The 17,403-nt window shown below is 45.8% G+C and overlaps 1 protein-coding gene across 25 annotated transcripts in view; it reads left to right on the top strand.

The window, feature by feature from the left end:
* The window catches only part of clasp2 (cytoplasmic linker associated protein 2), a 41,857-nt gene extending 26,318 nt beyond the window's left edge, over positions 1-15,539 (top strand). For 12 of the 25 annotated variants that reach the window (XM_019874121.1, XM_019874124.1, XM_019874123.1 and 9 more), the window contains 22 exons: positions 940-1,113; positions 1,976-2,020; positions 3,257-3,364; positions 3,594-3,656; positions 4,393-4,499; positions 4,585-4,608; positions 5,623-5,778; positions 5,889-5,980; positions 6,085-6,148; positions 6,905-6,964; positions 7,159-7,161; positions 7,740-7,903; positions 8,001-8,079; positions 10,436-10,579; positions 10,666-10,809; positions 10,887-10,993; positions 11,912-12,231; positions 12,362-12,564; positions 13,337-13,465; positions 13,656-13,862; positions 13,942-14,058; positions 14,845-15,539. In XM_019874121.1, coding sequence (XP_019729680.1) covers positions 940-1,113; positions 1,976-2,020; positions 3,257-3,364; positions 3,594-3,656; positions 4,393-4,499; positions 4,585-4,608; positions 5,623-5,778; positions 5,889-5,980; positions 6,085-6,148; positions 6,905-6,964; positions 7,159-7,161; positions 7,740-7,903; positions 8,001-8,079; positions 10,436-10,579; positions 10,666-10,809; positions 10,887-10,993; positions 11,912-12,231; positions 12,362-12,564; positions 13,337-13,465; positions 13,656-13,862; positions 13,942-14,058; positions 14,845-14,922 — 2,588 coding nt within the window. In that variant the 3' untranslated portion in view covers positions 14,923-15,539. Of the gene's footprint in view, positions 1-228; positions 256-939; positions 1,114-1,975; positions 2,021-3,256; positions 3,365-3,593; positions 3,657-4,392; positions 4,500-4,584; positions 4,609-5,622; positions 5,779-5,888; positions 5,981-6,084; positions 6,149-6,904; positions 6,965-7,158; positions 7,162-7,739; positions 7,904-8,000; positions 8,080-10,435; positions 10,580-10,665; positions 10,810-10,886; positions 10,994-11,911; positions 12,232-12,361; positions 12,565-13,336; positions 13,466-13,655; positions 13,863-13,941; positions 14,059-14,844 lie in introns of all 25 variants that reach the window. The other 13 variants (XM_019874131.1, XM_019874132.1, XM_019874116.1 and 10 more) reach the window with 12 other exon arrangements.
* The last annotated feature ends 1,864 nt before the right edge of the window (positions 15,540-17,403 follow it).

The following is a 17,403-nucleotide window of genomic DNA, read 5'->3' as shown; positions in this document are numbered from 1 at the left end:
GGTTTGTTTTTTTTTTTTTTTTTAAATTTGGATGTTTTCTCATGGTGTGCTTTCATGTCCCGACATGCACCCCAGTTGTGCCCAGCTCCGTTATTTTGTGGAGTTCATTTGAATTCAATTCATCCATTCCATCGCGGCGCTTTCTCTTCTTGTGTTCCGATCTTCCCATCATCCACCTTAGTTTAATCTGCTGTTCCTCCCCCCCCACCCCCCAAATCGATGGCTCAGGATCTCAGTCTCCTAACCCTGCCGGTGGTAAGAGTCTTAATGCCTCCTTCGTGTTCTTTTTTTTTTTACTTTATTTGGTTCCTTCCCGTTTTTTTTTTTTTTTTTTTGTCTCCGTTTCTTTGCACTGACGGTCACCTAAATTTCTTCTTCTTCCTCACATCCTGGCCAGTGCACGTTGGGGTGCTTGTGTGGATCACCGATGTATTCACCACACTCCTGTTCCAGCACAAGTTATCACAGGGGAAAACGGGGTCGTAAAAGGAAATCAAATCTCCTCCAATAGTGGTGTGACTTGCGCACATTATTCGCCATGTGCTTTAAGAATCCCCTTATGAAAATGAAACGCATCCCTCAAGTTGACGCTTTGCTCAAATAGGTAGTTAGGATCTCATTTCTTCGCGGCTGCTGCAAACCAAAACAGCAGCATAGACACTGTGCCCAAATTAGTTGCTGGATGCCTTAAAAATACATTGAAAACAAATAAATCGCGAACTAAAATAGATGACTCGTTCAAACAGGTAATAATAATAGCATATCAATTGTGTGAATGTGTGTGCGCGTCTGTGTGTGTGTGTGTGTGTGTGGTGATTGCTCTCATTTATCTGCTTTCCAGACAGATGGGAAGTTGCGTTGCACACATGACAGATGGGTACATTACTGTCAATACTCTTGATTTGGCTGCCATTCACCTGACTTGGCATTTTCTCAAAGCTGGGAGCCGCAGCGGCTCCCCCGGCCGCGTGCTGACCACCACGGCGCTAAGTACCATGAGCTCGTCGGCCCACCGGGTGCTGCCTGGGACCGCCGGGGACGGGCGCAGGCGGAGCCGCATCCCCCGTAGCCAGGGATGTTCCAGAGACTCTTCCCCGACACGATTGTCTGTCGGTGAGTGCCAGAGAGCATTCTTTGCGTTTCCCTTGCTGCAAATTTTTTTTTTTACTTTTTCCCCAAAATGTGTTTAAATTACGGTATTTTCCGCACCATAAGGCAAAGTGCCTTATAAGTATAAGTTGCACCCTCAATGAATGGCCTATTTTAAAACTGTTTTCATATATAGGGCGCACCGCATTATAAGGCACAAAGAATAGAAGCTACAATAGTGACTGCGGTTGCGTTACGCATCCACTAGATGGAGCTACGCTACAGTGAATACAATACAATACAGCTTTATTTATATAGCGCTTTCACAACTGCTGCAGCTGTAACAAAATGCTTTATAGAACATTTTAAATACTACGTCCAAGAAATCGGAAGATTGGTCCATATATAAGGCGCATCGGATGATAAGGCGCACTGTCGGCTTTTTAGAAAATTGAATGCTGCTAGGTGCGCCTTCTAGTGTGGAAAATACGGTACATATTTTCGGGGGAAATGGTCCTCATAATCCATGACGACGACAACATGAAAAATATTTTAGACTCGTGCAGATATGTACAAATAAGAAAACTTGTGCAGAAGTATTCAGATCCTCTGCCCTGAAGCGTAATATTGAACAAAGAAATCACATTTGAAATGGTTCCATCTTGGCTAAAAAGCGGAGGTGGTTCATGTCATAAAATGACCTTTTGACCTAAAATAGCCATTATCTCTCCTGACAGTGCTTTTATTTATTTATTTATTTATTTTGGGGGGGGGGGGCTAAACCTGAAAGTAAGATCTGTCAAAAAATTTCCTTTCCGGGCCCTCAAATGTTTTCACACCCTCCTGCTCCCTGTCTGCCCTCCTTTTCCACTTCCCGCTTCTCTAGCTCCCTCCAGCATTAGTTCTGTCTACAATGGCGCCAGCAGAGGAGGTAAGTCTGTACTCTCCCACCCTGCTCAATGCCTGAACTTTGTGATCGACCATCCGTCTCTATGTCGTCCCAATTCGCTCTCCACCGTCCACCGATGGCAATACAAATGCATGGTCTTTGCGTCTCCGTGTCAACGAATGAGCGTTCTTGCTTTCCATCAATTCATCTTCATCTCTGCGATTCATCCTGACTGACTGAATATCATCCATCCTTCCGTTCCTCCTTCCCGCCACCACTTTAATTCATTTCACTTCCTTTGTCCTTATTCTGTGATGGCCAAAAACAATTATGCAGAAGGAATATTGTCATTGCCCTGTGGAAAATACACGTACATTTTTTTCGGACATCCCATTCACGTAAAACTCAGAAGAAGAAGTAAAAGAACAAATGGATGTGCGTTTTTCCCAGGGCGCTGACGACATGGTGTTCAGTGTGAGCACGGAGAGCAATTTTCCAGCGATCAATCACAAATCATTTTATTTTGAAAAACTGCATTGATGGGTTTCAAGTGTGATTCAGCTTTCATTGACACTAACACAGGTATTTAAAGTTGCCTGGAGTGTGCTTGCACCCTCGAATAAGATGCCAAGAAAAAGAGATGTCACTCCCAAGTCGAACTTCCGGGCTGTTTCGACCAGTCAGTTTGAAAATGTTCTTTCTGCAAAAGGCTCGGCAATCACGGGGAATCCTGTGTGGAGTCAAAATGACATTTTTAAATATACAGAATTCATGCTCTTGTTGTAAGTGGCATTCCACAGGACTCTGTTCTTCGCCCCCATGCCTTTTCGTTTATATGTAGACCGCACGAGGTGCAGGTATACCTAATGAAGTCGCTCGCCACTGAGTGAAGGTAGCTTATTTATCAAGCACGGTGATCTTTGCACGTCTCTTTATTCTCCATCCAAAAACGGGCATTGAAAGTGGGGTCCTATAAAGCTCTTTGGTTAGCCACCTGCTTTTTGATTTCTGTGCTCCCTGAAAGCGGAGATCCAGTCAACAATTTAGACAACAAAATACCTTTGTTTGTGTTGGCGTGGCCTAAAAGAATGAACACAGGCAATCAGAAATTGGTCCTCTGATCTGATCTGAACGGGAAGTTGACCCGTGTGCACATTTCTTCCTTTTATGTACGTCACGTTCTCCTCCTCATGTTTGTCCTCTTTGTCTTTCACAATCTTCTCCTTCCTTCTCCTTCTTTTTTGCCACACTCTTGAAACCACCCCGCCCTGGGCTCAGCCCGGGGCAGCCGTATTCCCCGGCCCAGTATGAGTCAGGGCTGCAGCCGAGAGGCCAGCAGGGAAAGCAGCCGGGACACCAGCCCCGTACGCTCCTTCACGCCCCTTGGTGAGTAGCAGTAACCGGTCCCCCCCGCAATCGCACAACTGCCTGTCGCCCCACCCTGGAGAAGTGGAAATTTGACAGCAAAACAACCCAAATCACTTGCACGTTTTTTTTTTGGGTGGGGGCGGGGACTTTTCCGATTCCGCTCAAGCCATTAGCATGGAGGAGCGCACGGGGCTAATGTAAATTGTGTATATATATGTGTGTGTGTGTGTTTGAATCTGGGTTGCAGCCACGCGGAGCTACTCTCGCTCCACAGGAGCTCTCCACACACCCGATGCTTTCGGGGCCGCAGGTGAAGGCTGAGTAACTTCTAACTTGATCTTCGTACCACAACCAACCAACCCACCCAGCCGGCCTTGATTTCGCTTCTTTTTCTTTTCTTTGCTGCTACTTTTCTGTTTTCTTCTTGCTTCTTCATTGTTTTGTGAGTTTTTTTTTTTCTTGATTTGTTTTTGCATTTAGGATGGCAGAGCTTTCCAGTGGAATCGCATGTTTCCTCCCCACCATGTTATAAGCAGTGTCAGTTGTGCTCAGGATAGATAGCAGTGAGTTTGTGAAGCTCAAAATACGTCAAATGAGTGTTTATCAGTCTTTCCACGCCATGTCAACCATTCTCAACAAAATGCAACAAAGATACGAACAACCTCCGAAACCATTGTGACCTGTGCGCAGCCCGATCGTAGTTCAGCAATTCCTAGAAAAGTGAAATCTTCAAACATTTTCAATTTTCACGAATAAATTCTTAAAGAGAAATGCAACACAGATGTGAAGCATCTCCTCAACGCTGCTATTCTGAACCCAACTGCAGATACAATCTCAGTGGACACTGATGCCTTCTTTCAATTTTTCTTTCAAGTCATACGTTGTCCTGAAATGTCATCTAATCAGTCATAACATGAACTGAGTTTGATCATGGATGAGTTCTCATCACTGATGTGTTTTTTAATTTTTATCCAAAGCACGTCGGCCCCATTTCCTCAGCTGCCCCTCATTTTTCCTCACATCCATCCCATTTGCTTTCTAAATAGGCTCAAGTTTCGGCATGGGTCAGTCAAGCCGCCTGTCATCCTCAGTCAGCGCCATGAGGGTCCTCAACACTGGCTCGGACGTGGAAGAGGCACTCGCGGACGCCTTGGTATGAAAACCACAACAACCATGTTTGTGTGTGTGAGTGTGTGTGTTAACCAAGTTTGCTTCTACCTCTTGTTTAATGCTGTCAGCTGTTGGGAGACATGCGATCTAAGGTCAGCCTCTTTTTCCCTGCCTTGTACCTTTAGTCTTGTGTAGTCTTGCCTTGTTTGTGTGTGCGTGTGCCTGTGTGTGTGTGTGTGTGTGTGTGTGTGTGTGTGCGTGTGTGTGTGTGTGTGTGTGTGTGTGTGTTTACTACTCAGAAGACCACTGCCCTTTTAGCTGGAACGCATAGTTCTTGGCAGCAGGCATGAGAATTTTCCATCGATTGGCGGATTTCCGACTTTCTTCAGACCAAAATGACTGTTCTTGAGATAAGTGTAAATCCATTGCCGGTCGAGCGGGAGGGGGGAGAGCGAGAGTGACCTGCACGACCGGCAGGTTGTGAAGCAATTAGCGTGAGACACTGTTTTTTTTTTTTTTTTTTTTTTTTTTTTTTTTTTGTTTTGTTTTTGACAGGGAAAAGCAACACCAATCAAGGTCATAGAAGTGATGCTGTATATTGTTTGTGCATGCAATTTACATCCATTACACTCAGGCTACGTTCGCACTGCAGGACATGATGTCCCATTCGGATTTTTTTTTTTTTTTTTTTTTTTTTTTTTTGGTGTTGCTGTTCCAGTGTGCCTCCATGAGAGGTGAGCGCCATTGCCATTTGATGTATAGTATTCGTTTTATTGGTTAAGTTGAATTCCTGCTGCTGCTACCGATGGATGTGCGCTAACGTTAGCATTAGCTGGCACGAAATTGGCTTAGCACATCTTGTCATCTGTGCCTGTTTTGCTCAGTTAATGTGCCTTTATATCTCTTTCGGGCATTTGATAATCATCCAAGTTGGAAGGACGCCCTTCCGCAGTTGCCGTCCGCACAAAGAAATTACTGAATAGGATGATCAGTCGTAACAGAAAATGTGAAACAGTTCTTAAGTGTTGAAACAGCTCAGCGTTAGTTTAGTGATTATTCAGTGAGTGTTTGAGTTTCTCAAGGAAAATGCAGCACATGCAGAATGCGAAGGCGCTGCCGTCATTTCCTGTCCAGTTCTTCTGCCGTAATTTTTGCGTGTCCCGCAGAAGAAGCCAGCGCGGCGGCGGTACGAGAACTACAGCATGTACTCCGACGACGACGCCAACAGCGACGCGTCCAGCGCCTGCTCCGAGAGATCCTACAGCTCCAGAAACGGCGGCGCCATACCCACGTACATGAGGCAGACGGAAGACGTGGCCGAGGTTCGACTCTGTCGGACTGTGCGCGATGGACGGAAGGACAGCCCGGGAAATTCAACCCCTGCCAAGGCATTATCAATGTGTGATGTGTCCAATATTTGTGAACTGTCCAGGTGCTGAACCGCTGCGCCAGCGCCAACTGGTCCGAAAGGAAGGAGGGTCTACTGGGACTCCAGGCCCTCCTTAAGAACCAGCGCACCCTCAGGTGCGTCCAACAATCTGGCGCCAGACCTGTGGACTCTCAGAACCAATTCCATATTCATTATGTCTTAATTTTATTTTATTTTTTGAATCAATTACAATTTGCAGTCGCGTGGAGTTGAAGAGGCTATGTGAGATCTTCACCCGCATGTTTGCAGACCCGCATAGCAAGGTATGGTTGGCATGTGGTGTGCACGTCTCACGCACTCGCACACTTGTTATAATTGCACAAATCCATCATTTAATTTCCCACCATTCTTCACTGTACCGGATTCTGCCTTCCCAAAAACAAGGAGGACACACCAGTATTTCTCTCCTGCGAAATTGACAAAATTCACAACAGTTATCTGAGGCTTAGTGTCAACCCGCATATTGTAACAGAGAGACAGAAAAGACTGGAAGAATCACAGAAAGGCGTGTAACTGGATCGCCTTGGAAAATTTCATGGCTCAAACACCTGTTGTGAATTTTGCCCTTCAATTCCTCGTTGGAGAGCAACAAGCATTGAACCAACAGAAGACTTGGACATTCAGAAGTTTAGAAAAGGTCAAATGAGGCTCACCTCTCGAGTATTTTAGGTTCATCCTGAAATTTCACCCCAAAGCCAGTGGTGCCCTTCAAACTCTGGGTCACTTTGACCCGCAGCAGAACAAGCGGTTTAATCACCAACGATGCATGACGCGCACATAAACAAAGCAACAAGGCATGCGGTTTTCTCACAGCATGCCATGCCAGAGCGCGCGTGTGACCTCACTGGACGGTCTGTCTTCTTCCTCAGAATTCTAAAGAACTAGTCAGGCTGCCATTTTTCTTTTCTTTTTTCAAACCCTGCCCTCAATCTAACCTGCATGGGCCCCTCTTCCCGCGCTGCCTCCCCTTTTTTTCCCTTGGATTTTTTTGACCTTTTTATGATTTGAATGAATTTCAGCGAGACTCCGGCAGGGTGTACGGCACGGCAGAATCCGGTATAAGCTCAGCCTCCTTCAAGGTACCGCATCCCATCCCCCCTTCCCACCTCATTTCCCTTTATTTTATTTTTTTCTGGTTCCTTCTTCCATCTCTTCCGTGCAAAACATCCCAGTTCCAGACGTTTGACTCTACAAAGTTGTCTCTTTTGGATTCTAACCAGCGCGTCTCTTGTGTTTCTCCATGCTGCCGCTGCTGGCCCCCGGAAATCCGCAGAGAGTAAGTCTGTTTGTTCTTCACAAAACCCACTGCTTGCCTCCCCGAAAGATACGCGTCCCCTGACGTCAACGAGTCACTTTGGGTTATTGTTTGGGATGGGAGCGTTGCCGATGGATTGTAATGTAAAACTCGGCTAGTGTCACTTCCTGACAACTTGGAGACAAAAAAACTGATTTGTGTGTGTGTGGTAGAGTACCTTACGGCATTGGCACGACCAGAGTGTCTCAAAGACGCCATTTGGTGGTGTGTCTTGTGACGATTGGCTACTAGTGACGTGAAGGGATGGCAGGAGCGCCTTCTGCCAAATGTTCGGCTAAGACTAAGCGTCTTCAAGCGCGCCATTGCTATATAATGTGCAGTCCCGTTTACACAACATATGCAATGACTCTGCACTTGAATTTTTTTGGTACGTACTGCTGTTTTGATCAGCAAGGGACTTGAGATGGCAGTAAGATTCAATGGTGTCCGTGTACTAGTAATCAATGGTTTTCATGATTGGGGGTAGGGGGCGAAAGGAGCCAACCTTAACACTGGATATGGTTTTTTTTGGGTTTTTTTTTTTGTACATGTATTGTCAGGTGTTCAGCATGTTCCTGGAGACTTTGGTGGACTTCATCCTGGTCCACAAGGAGGACCTTCAGGACTGGCTGTTCGTGTTGCTCACCCAGCTGCTGAAGAAGATGGGCGCCGACCTGCTGGGCTCAGTGCAAGCCAAGGTCCAGAGGGCGCTGGATGTGACACGGTCAGTGGAGAAGGAACACACACACACACACACACACACACACTTTAGCACCAGCATTTTTTCTTTTTTCTTTTTTTAAGTCATCTTCTCCTTGCAGGGAATCCTTCCCCAACGACCTCCAATTCACCATCCTCATGAGGTTCACCGTGGACCAAACACAGACCCCCAACCTCAAGGTAAAAATCTACAAAGTTTGTGTGTGTGTTTGAGTGTTGGTGTCGAAACGAATGCGTAGCCAGAAGGGAAGCTTGCTGGCGGTAACCAGAGTAACAGTTGCCAAAAGCTCTCTTTTCTCAACATGTCCTCTCTTTGAGGAGGTTCTTTGGTATCACTCCATTCCACTTCCATCTCCCTCTTTCCTGCTACATGTCTCTCTCACTGCATTTATTAATTCAGTGGCACTTGGGCTTCCGGTAGAGTGCTATTTTTCATGTTAGAAATTTTTTGTTCGTGTTTGTGTGTGTGGTAGAGTACCTTACGGCATTGGCACGACCAGAGTGTCTCAAAGACGCCATTTGGTGGTGTGTCTTGTGACGATTGGCTACTAGTGACGTGAAGGGATGGCAGGAGCGCCTTCTGCCAAATGTTCGGCTAAGACTAAGCGTCTTCAAGCGCGCCATTGCTATATAATGTGCAGTCCCGTTTACACAACATATGCAATGACTCTGCACTTGAATTTTTTTGGTACGTACTGCTGTTTTGATCAGCAAGGGACTTGAGATGGCAGTAAGATTCAATGGTGTCCGTGTACTAGTAATCAATGGTTTTCATGATTGGGGGTAGGGGGCGAAAGGAGCCAACCTTAACACTGGATATGGTTTTTTTTGGGTTTTTTTTTTTGTACATGTATTGTCAGGTGTTCAGCATGTTCCTGGAGACTTTGGTGGACTTCATCCTGGTCCACAAGGAGGACCTTCAGGACTGGCTGTTCGTGTTGCTCACCCAGCTGCTGAAGAAGATGGGCGCCGACCTGCTGGGCTCAGTGCAAGCCAAGGTCCAGAGGGCGCTGGATGTGACACGGTCAGTGGAGAAGGAACACACACACACACACACACACACACACACTTTAGCACCAGCATTTTTTCTTTTTTCTTTTTTTAAGTCATCTTCTCCTTGCAGGGAATCCTTCCCCAACGACCTCCAATTCACCATCCTCATGAGGTTCACCGTGGACCAAACACAGACCCCCAACCTCAAGGTAAAAATCTACAAAGTTTGTGTGTGTGTTTGAGTGTTGGTGTCGAAACGAATGCGTAGCCAGAAGGGAAGCTTGCTGGCGGTAACCAGAGTAACAGTTGCCAAAAGCTCTCTTTTCTCAACATGTCCTCTCTTTGAGGAGGTTCTTTGGTATCACTCCATTCCACTTCCATCTCCCTCTTTCCTGCTACATGTCTCTCTCACTGCATTTATTAATTCAGTGGCACTTGGGCTTCCGGTAGAGTGCTATTTTTCATGTTAGAAATTTTTTGTTCGTGTTTTTTATTTGTTTTTTGGGTGGCGGGGGGGTTCCTGAAACGGATTAATGGACTTTCCTTTCATTTCAATGAATAAAGACAATTTGAGATGAGTCATTGTCATAAGTCAGTGCACCGCTGTTTTAACTTTCAGCCTCACTGCATTTAAAGATTCCGCCTGGCGGCACAGCGCAGACGGCGCCCCAAACCATCCTCTTCTACTAAACTGTTCCCCCCTCCCCCTCCTCCTTCCCTCACACTCTGCTGACTTGACGCGGTGCTTCTCCTCTTTCTCTCTGAAGCCTGTGCGGAGCTTGTGTTGCGGGCGCGGCAGGGGAGGGTCCGGGGTAAAATTGTTCCCCCCCAGGGCACGGCGCCACGCCTGCTCACTAGACGAGCAGGCCGCCGCCTGGAGACGCTCCTGCCAGGTCAGTGTGCTCCGGGGGGGAGCAACAGTGTGCTGCGCTTAAGTCGTGAAGGGGGAAGTTGGAGGGTTCCCAGCACACTTCGGGAACATGAAATTTGGTTGCCCCGTCTATCTCGAGTCGCCCCACAAAAAACAAAAAAAAGCTTCTAGAAACCATGGCCAAAAAGACACCATTTTGACACAAAGTGGCCATTTGAGGCTCAATTTGACATTTTGTCCAATGGCTACAAAATTTGAATCATGTACACTCGATCAATCGATGCCATAAAACTGCAAAACATGAAAGCGTTTGTCATTGCATGCGAGTGGAGTACGCTAGAAAAGTCTTGTCTTATGTTTGTCAAAGGTTCGTCGGAAAACATACAACTCAGTTAAAAATTCAGCCCCGTATGTCACTCTCACTAGCAATATGAAATTTGGCTGACAAGCCTATTTTTATGTAGTTCCACAGAAAAGTCTCGAGAAGCCATGCAGACAAAGACACAGTCTGCCTTTTTTGGAGTCATTCATTTGACTTTGCAACCACGTTCCACCTACAGGCAATGACAAAAAAAAAGTCACAAAACCCAAAGTCATTTCAATTTTCATGTTTTGAAGTTGCATAGCGGGGCCTCCCGAGCTAAATGTGTGTGTCACTGTGTGTCGCCGCAGGTGAAGGTGGCCATTCTGCGTTACATCGAGACTCTGACGCTGCAGATGGAAGCTCCCGACTTCGTCAACTCCAGTGAGACTCGGCTGGCTGTCTCGCGCATCATCACCTGGACCACCGACCCCAAGAGCTCAGATGTCAGAAAGGTGTGCGCGGGGCTCGCCACCTCCGTTCCCTAACGGGAGGTTTTGGGCCGCCGCTGTCTTACCTGATGTGCTTTGTGGCATCGCAGGCGGCCCAGGCGGTGCTCATTGCCCTCTTCCAGCTCAACACGCCCGAGTTCACCATGCTGCTGGCAGCGCTGCCCAAGACCTTCCAGGACGGAGCTACCAAGTTGCTCCAGAACCACCTGAAGAACACTGGCAACGTCGCCCAGGTGCCACGCCGCTCGAGTCCTCACCACGTCATGCTATACCAAAGCTGACATTGCTTTTGTTATCCCCCCACCTCCAGGCAACAATAGGCAGCCCTCTGACACGACACACTCCTCGCTCTCCAGCTAGTTGGTCCAGCCCGGTGACATCCCCCACCAACACCTCGCAGAACACTCCCTCACCAAGGTAACAGTTGATTAAGGGAAAGTCAAACTATCTATCTGTTATATAATATAAAGATATCAATGTATTAAATTACCGTATTGGCCCGAATAGAAGACGGCCCTGATTATAAGACGACCCCCTCTTTTTCAAGACTCAAGTTTGAAAAAAGACTTTTTGAACACCAAATTAATTTTTATACAGAAAATAATTACAGTACATCTGACACAAATGATTATAACAATATATTTGAGAGGAAAAGCATGTTATTTTGCCTCATTCAAATCTTAATATCTGAACATTTAAATATGTCAACTAAAGTGTGCAGTCACATTTGTAACTGAATGGCTTCTGGTTTTTGAAATGTAAATTACATCATAACTTCTCCTCAGCTGCCGGTTAACCTGGCCGATCTTTGACCCACTTTTCTCCAGATTGTCTCTACGTTTGTCCATTTTCTGTTATCTCTTCGATTGTTTTCTTCTCTTTTCTTTCTTACCGCTATTTTTTTATTTTTCTTCTTCGTGCTACTGCTGTTTTTATTTTTCTTCTTCGTGACAGGGGTTCACTTTGGCCTGGGGAGTCAAGTTCAGCATTCGCTTCAATGATATCTGGCGCCATCTAGCGTCGTGAATGGGTATAATGTCTAGACCCCGAATATAAGACGAACCCCACCTTTTCAGTCTTATTTCAATGCAAAAAACACCATCTTATATTCGGGCCAATACGGTATTAGCCATAATTTTTATAAATCTTAATACATGTTAAAATATAAATGAACATATTGAAATACGGTCATTTAAATTTTTATTAAATTCGGGATGCGCCGATTGCTCACACAATGCGTGATATCGGCTTCCCTAAATGTTTATTCATCGTTTGGACCGTTTTAGTCGATGAACAGCTGCTGAGACTAACTTTCGTTTGGCGCTTGCTTCACAGTGCATTCGATTACGACACGGAGAACATGAACTCAGAGGACATCTACAGCTCTCTGAAGGGCGTCACAGAAGCCATTCAGAACTTCAGCGTGCGCAGCCAAGAGGACATGAACGACCAGCTCCAAGAGGGCGTCGGCGTGGATGGCCGAGCGCCCGACCCCGCCGACGGTGGACGCACGGCTCTGGACAACAAGACCTCTCTCCTTAACACACCCTTGCTCTCCTCCAGCCCCCGGGGGGCCCGTAAGCTCTTCTCGGACTCTCCGTACAAGCCCGGCCGTAAAGACGGCAGCGTGGACGACGCGGAGCAGCTCACCGACGGTAAAAAGGGGAAAGAAATGCACTAATTTGCACCGCTTTCGTTTTGGCTTCTTTTTCCATAAAACTGCGGCACGGAAGAAATGCTGTCATACAGCGCCGCCAGTTTTGTTTACATCTCCTCCATTTTGAGGGTCAGCAGAAGGCAGCCTGGACCAGTCGGAGCTGATGGGCGAGCTGCTGAAAGAGCTGTCCAATCATAACGAGCGCGTGGAGGAGCGCAAGGCGGCACTCAGCGAGCTCCTCAAGCTCATTCACGACAACATGCTGCAGGTGTGGGACGAGCACTTTAAGACCATCCTGCTGCTGCTTCTGGAGACCATGGGCGACAGAGAGGTAGGCCCCAGGCACACTCGGATGAGCTTTGACAGAAGTTGGATTTGGTTTTCCAAGTGCGTGGCGGGGCGGATGAAAAGAAAAAAAAAATCTGAAATTTGAGTCGTCATTCTGTGAGATGATGCAAAATTTGCGCAGATTGTGTGTGTGTGTGTGTGTGTGTGTGTGTGTGTGTGTGTGTGTGTGTGTGTGTGTGTGAGTGTGTGTGTATTAATATTATTATTATTATTATATTTTTTTATCACTAAATGGTTTTATATAGAATCAAATAAAATGTACCATAAATTTAGGTGAATTCTAATGTCATTTAAAAGAAATCCCTTAAATGCTGATTTTTTTTTTCTAAATAAATATCACCAATTTTATTTTACTAAACTAATGTTAAAATAAATTAATGAAATTAGTATTTAGTTATTTTATGTTAATATTAAATGTAATTTTAATTTTAATATAAGAGCAAATATTTTGTTTCCCCATTCAGTGTGGATTTAATTTGGAGAATTAAATCCATTAATATATTTAATATATTCATCTCTAACAATGTAACCCATTTATTTAATTGGAATATTGACTTTTAATATTTTCATAATTAAATCAAAATAAATTTCATGTAATTTAGTTCTGATATTCTAAAAATACATGTTTATTTTTGTCAGTGTAACATATATAATAGTTATTGATGTCTAAATATTTCATTTTGCTCATCCAAAAAAATTTTAATCAAATTGATGACAATTGATGATTCACAATTTATTCACCCCTCTCCACCCAGCACGTGATCCGCACGCTGGCTCTGCGGGTCCTGCGGGAGATTCTCAGCAAGCAGCCGTGGCGGTTCAAAAACTATGCTGAGCTCACCATCATGAAGGCGCTGGAGGCACACAAGGACCCCCACAAGGAGGTAAACAAACCATTTACAGAGGACTCATTTATAGAGCAAAAAATCGAGCTCGGGCCGCCCAGCACGATGTGGCACATGGTACTTCGCTGAAGGCACGCAAGTCTAAATTTGGAACTGCCTGCATACTGCCCCAATAAATAAATAAATACAATTTTCCAGTAGCCAATCACCTGTTTGTGTTTGGGCGTAGGTGGTACGGGCAGCGGAGGAAACGGCGGCCATGCTGGCGCTGTCCATCAGCCCCGAGCAGTGCATCAAGGTCCTGTGCCCCATCATCCAATCGGCTGACTACCCCATCAACCTGGCCGCCATCAAGATGCAGACCAAGGTGGTGGAGAGGATCCCCCGTGACGGCCTTGGTGGACTGCTGCCCGAGATTGTGCCGGGACTTATACAGGTGAGGGAGGGAGGGAGAGAGAGAGGGAGAGATTTTAATCAAAACGACTGATAGTGATGCATTTGTTTGTGGGCCACAGGGTTACGACAACTCTGAGAGCAGTGTGAGGAAAGCCTGCGTCTTCTGTTTGGTGGCCATTTACGCCGTCATCGGTGAGGACCTCAAGCCGCACCTGAGTCAGCTCTCCAGCAGCAAGGTGAGATGGGCACAGGAAATAGAAACCCACCAAAGTAAAAGCAGTAAGAGTACCAATACACAAGTTCCAAATAAAAGTTCAGTCGAGCCAAATAAGTTCGAAACGATCAAAATAAAAGCGGTTCTCGTCACCAACCTTGAGAGAGGGTACTCCACCCTTTTCTGACTGGTGGTCAGTTGACAGCTCCGCCCCTCTCTTCAAGCAAGGCTCCAAAACGTGTGGCCACAAACCCGAATACGGGACTACAAATTCACCCGAAACCAGGACTACAAAGTCGATCATCGAACTGCAGCCGAGGGTGTCTTGGCGCTGTGTGCACACATGGACACCCTTGTGTGAACATGGTGTTCGTTATGGACAACCCGTGACATTCGCAGAAGTCCAGTAACAAAACACCCTTGAAGTTCTGATCAGTTCCTCCTAATCACACCCTTCCAGGTCTCGCCGTCATTGCCCACGTTAGCATTGAAGTCACCAGAAAAACAATGCAGTCCCCAGGATAAGCAGTAGATGTAAATGGATGTATGGAGCTGACCAAAAACAGAAAAAAAAGCAGAAACATTGCTAAACATACGAGTGACAGATACAAACTATGGTTATATGTTTACATAAAGCCACTCTGAATCCTCTGAAATAATAGGAAGTAGCAACCCAGCAAAATATAAACAGAAACCCAGTTTCAACACCTATGTGACTCAAATGACCTGTGTCAAAGACACTCCCAATCATTATTTTATTTTTTTATTTTTTGACAAATATCTTTTTGTTGTGCTTTGTGCGTTTCAGTTGAAACTGCTGAACTTGTACATCAAACGCGCCCAGTCGGGCTCCAGTGGCAGCGAGCCGCCATCAGACGGCCTATAGGGGATGCGTGTGTTCCACGAGGGGAAGTGCCCGTCACTCAAGGATAATGAAGAAAATACCCCATCCCCGTCCCTGCCTCAACATAGGCTCAAAGGATCTATTGATGCTTTTTTTTTTTTCTCATTAAATGATTAGAATCGAGTGCACAAAGGTGCTGACTGGCACAAAAGATAAGTCATAAGCGGTACACAAGCAGACATGCTTGGCAATGCATGACTCACCATTTTATTTTTTTAGGTTCTTTAATCTGAGTTCTAATTTTTTTTTTTTTTCGACTGTGAACAAAATGTCCACCCCTTTCAGAATGCGACAGTGGATATGTATCTTATGTTAAAAAAAGGAAAATCCCAAACAGTCCTCCATGGGGGTGTGCACGTTTTTTTATTTTTCACTCCACCCCCTCTCCGCCCCAGCCTTGCTCTCTTGACACTTGGAGATTATTTTTATTCTTTTACAAAATCAAACATGTCACTTTGTCTTGTCTGTTTTTTTTTTTCTCTCCAGTCATGTAACCTTCTAGTTTGTCCACTGTTATCTTATTCGTCCGCTGTGTCCCCCCGTGCGTCCTGTGTATTTCCAAAACCGAGCTTACAATACAATAAAGAACTTGTACAGATCATTATGGTTTTGTTCAATTCTACTGCAGCAATTTAATAGAATTGGTAATTCATTACAGATTAACCTATGTGTGTTCTTTGCCTACGCAGCGTTCATGGGTCAATTGGACCTAGTGTACTTTTAATCATAATTTATTTTAAAATGTGGAACTTTATTTAAAATGAATGTCGAGCAAAAGATTTATTTTTCAATATTTATTAGGTAGAGTAAGTAAATAAAAAATTGTCAAAAAATATACACAACTATTTTTATAATTACATAAATGCAATACTTTGTATATAAAAACAAGCTAGCATTTTTATTGTGTGGCGTGATGCAAGTTTTCATAAGTATTGACATTTACAGTTGAGGATTTAAAAAATAATAATTATAGGAATTTTTCCACTATTTTCTTCAAAACAAAAATCCCGAAGATAATTTGTGTCGCAACAAGAACAAAAAACGGGTGGGTTATAGAAGTTAAAAATGCCCATTTTTAGATGAACTTTTGAGAATAACATATGTTCTAAGATGAAGAAGTTACTTGTTGTCGGCTATGTTCTTTTTCATTCTTATTATGCAACGAAGCGGCAGTCCCCGCCCCCTCTCAGCTAAAATAGCATAGACACTCTCCCCGAACATGTCCCCCTCCGCCCCCCACCCCTCAGTTTGCTTCCACACTTTGACCGCAAACCTCGTCCAGGGTCCGCTCGGATCAATCATTCACCAGAAGGAAAGAACAGCAGTAGCACCTGTTTTCACTCTGACCAGTGCTGCCATGAGTCCATGGTCGGACCTCCATACCTGGCCGGCTTGAATTCGTTAACTGGTGTGAGGCCACCACCGCGGGACTCGATGCTGTTCTGGCAGCCCTGCACCGAGAACTTCCGCGCGCTGCTACAGCAGCGACACGACGGAAGTCACCGACGGTAAGATCACATATTCAATTTGCCCTTTAAAAAAAAAAATTGTCATGTTTTCATCATACTCGCTGAAATTTGGGGGTGGGGTGTTAAAACACACATGGACGAGCCCGGCTATCGACTTGTTGCTCTCGCTTGAAAGAATGAATTAGTTTGTGACAGAAATCCCTCTCTAATATGCTGCGCTGTCAACTTTGCAAGTTGTTGTCGCTCGGAAACGGGGCGGGTCGTGGTTAATGACAGAAGCACGGAGGCCTTTGATTGGCTGAGCAACCACAGCAGAAGAACGTCGATTGGTTGGCGGGCCACTCCTAGCCGAGGCTGAAGCTGAGCCTAGCAAGGATTCCGCGGAGGAACAGCGGGGGCAGCACTTCACAGTGCGGGTTCCGCAGAGCGAGCGATGGGGAAGACGCTGGAGGGGCCATGTTGATGCCCGGCTGTGCGTCTCTTCGGGTTTGGCTCAAGGACCGCGGCGGCGAGGAGAGAACTGCGAGCCAGCCTGCTGATTGGAGCGACCGGGGGCGGTGCTACTAGCACCCCGGACAACAGACTCAAACGCTGCTGGAAGTTGGTGCTAGTTAGCCCCGCTAGGTCGCAGCAAGGTGTGCGGGGGAATAAGTCGCAAATATATTTCCCCTTTCCCGGTTGGTTTCCATCACTTAACACTCTTTGTGCCGAGTGTGGCGGTGACAAAAAAAGCAATACGAGTCCGGGAGGAGAAAGCCTCTCCTGAAGCTAGCTAGCCTAGCCACCGTTAGCATGTGAGCTTCGCCGTCCTCGCCTTCTTCGTCCGAGTCACGACCGTCACATTGGGGCTGTAAACTTCACATTGTGGCGGCCCCGAACGAGCACTTTGTTCCGCCGCACCCGAGAGCTAATGTAGTCCCCCGATCTAAAAGTGGAGAGTTATGGCGACAAGTTGCGTCTCGGTTGGATTCGCTTGGCTAGCCAGCTAGGCTAG

The sequence above is a fragment of the Hippocampus comes genome, unplaced genomic scaffold, assembly GCF_001891065.2.
Source record: "Hippocampus comes isolate QL1 unplaced genomic scaffold, H_comes_QL1_v1.1 scaffold166, whole genome shotgun sequence".
NCBI classification, from domain to species: domain Eukaryota; kingdom Metazoa; phylum Chordata; class Actinopteri; order Syngnathiformes; family Syngnathidae; genus Hippocampus; species Hippocampus comes.
Note: the sequence above shows the minus strand (reverse complement) of the source record. Positions and strands in the feature narration are given on the sequence as shown.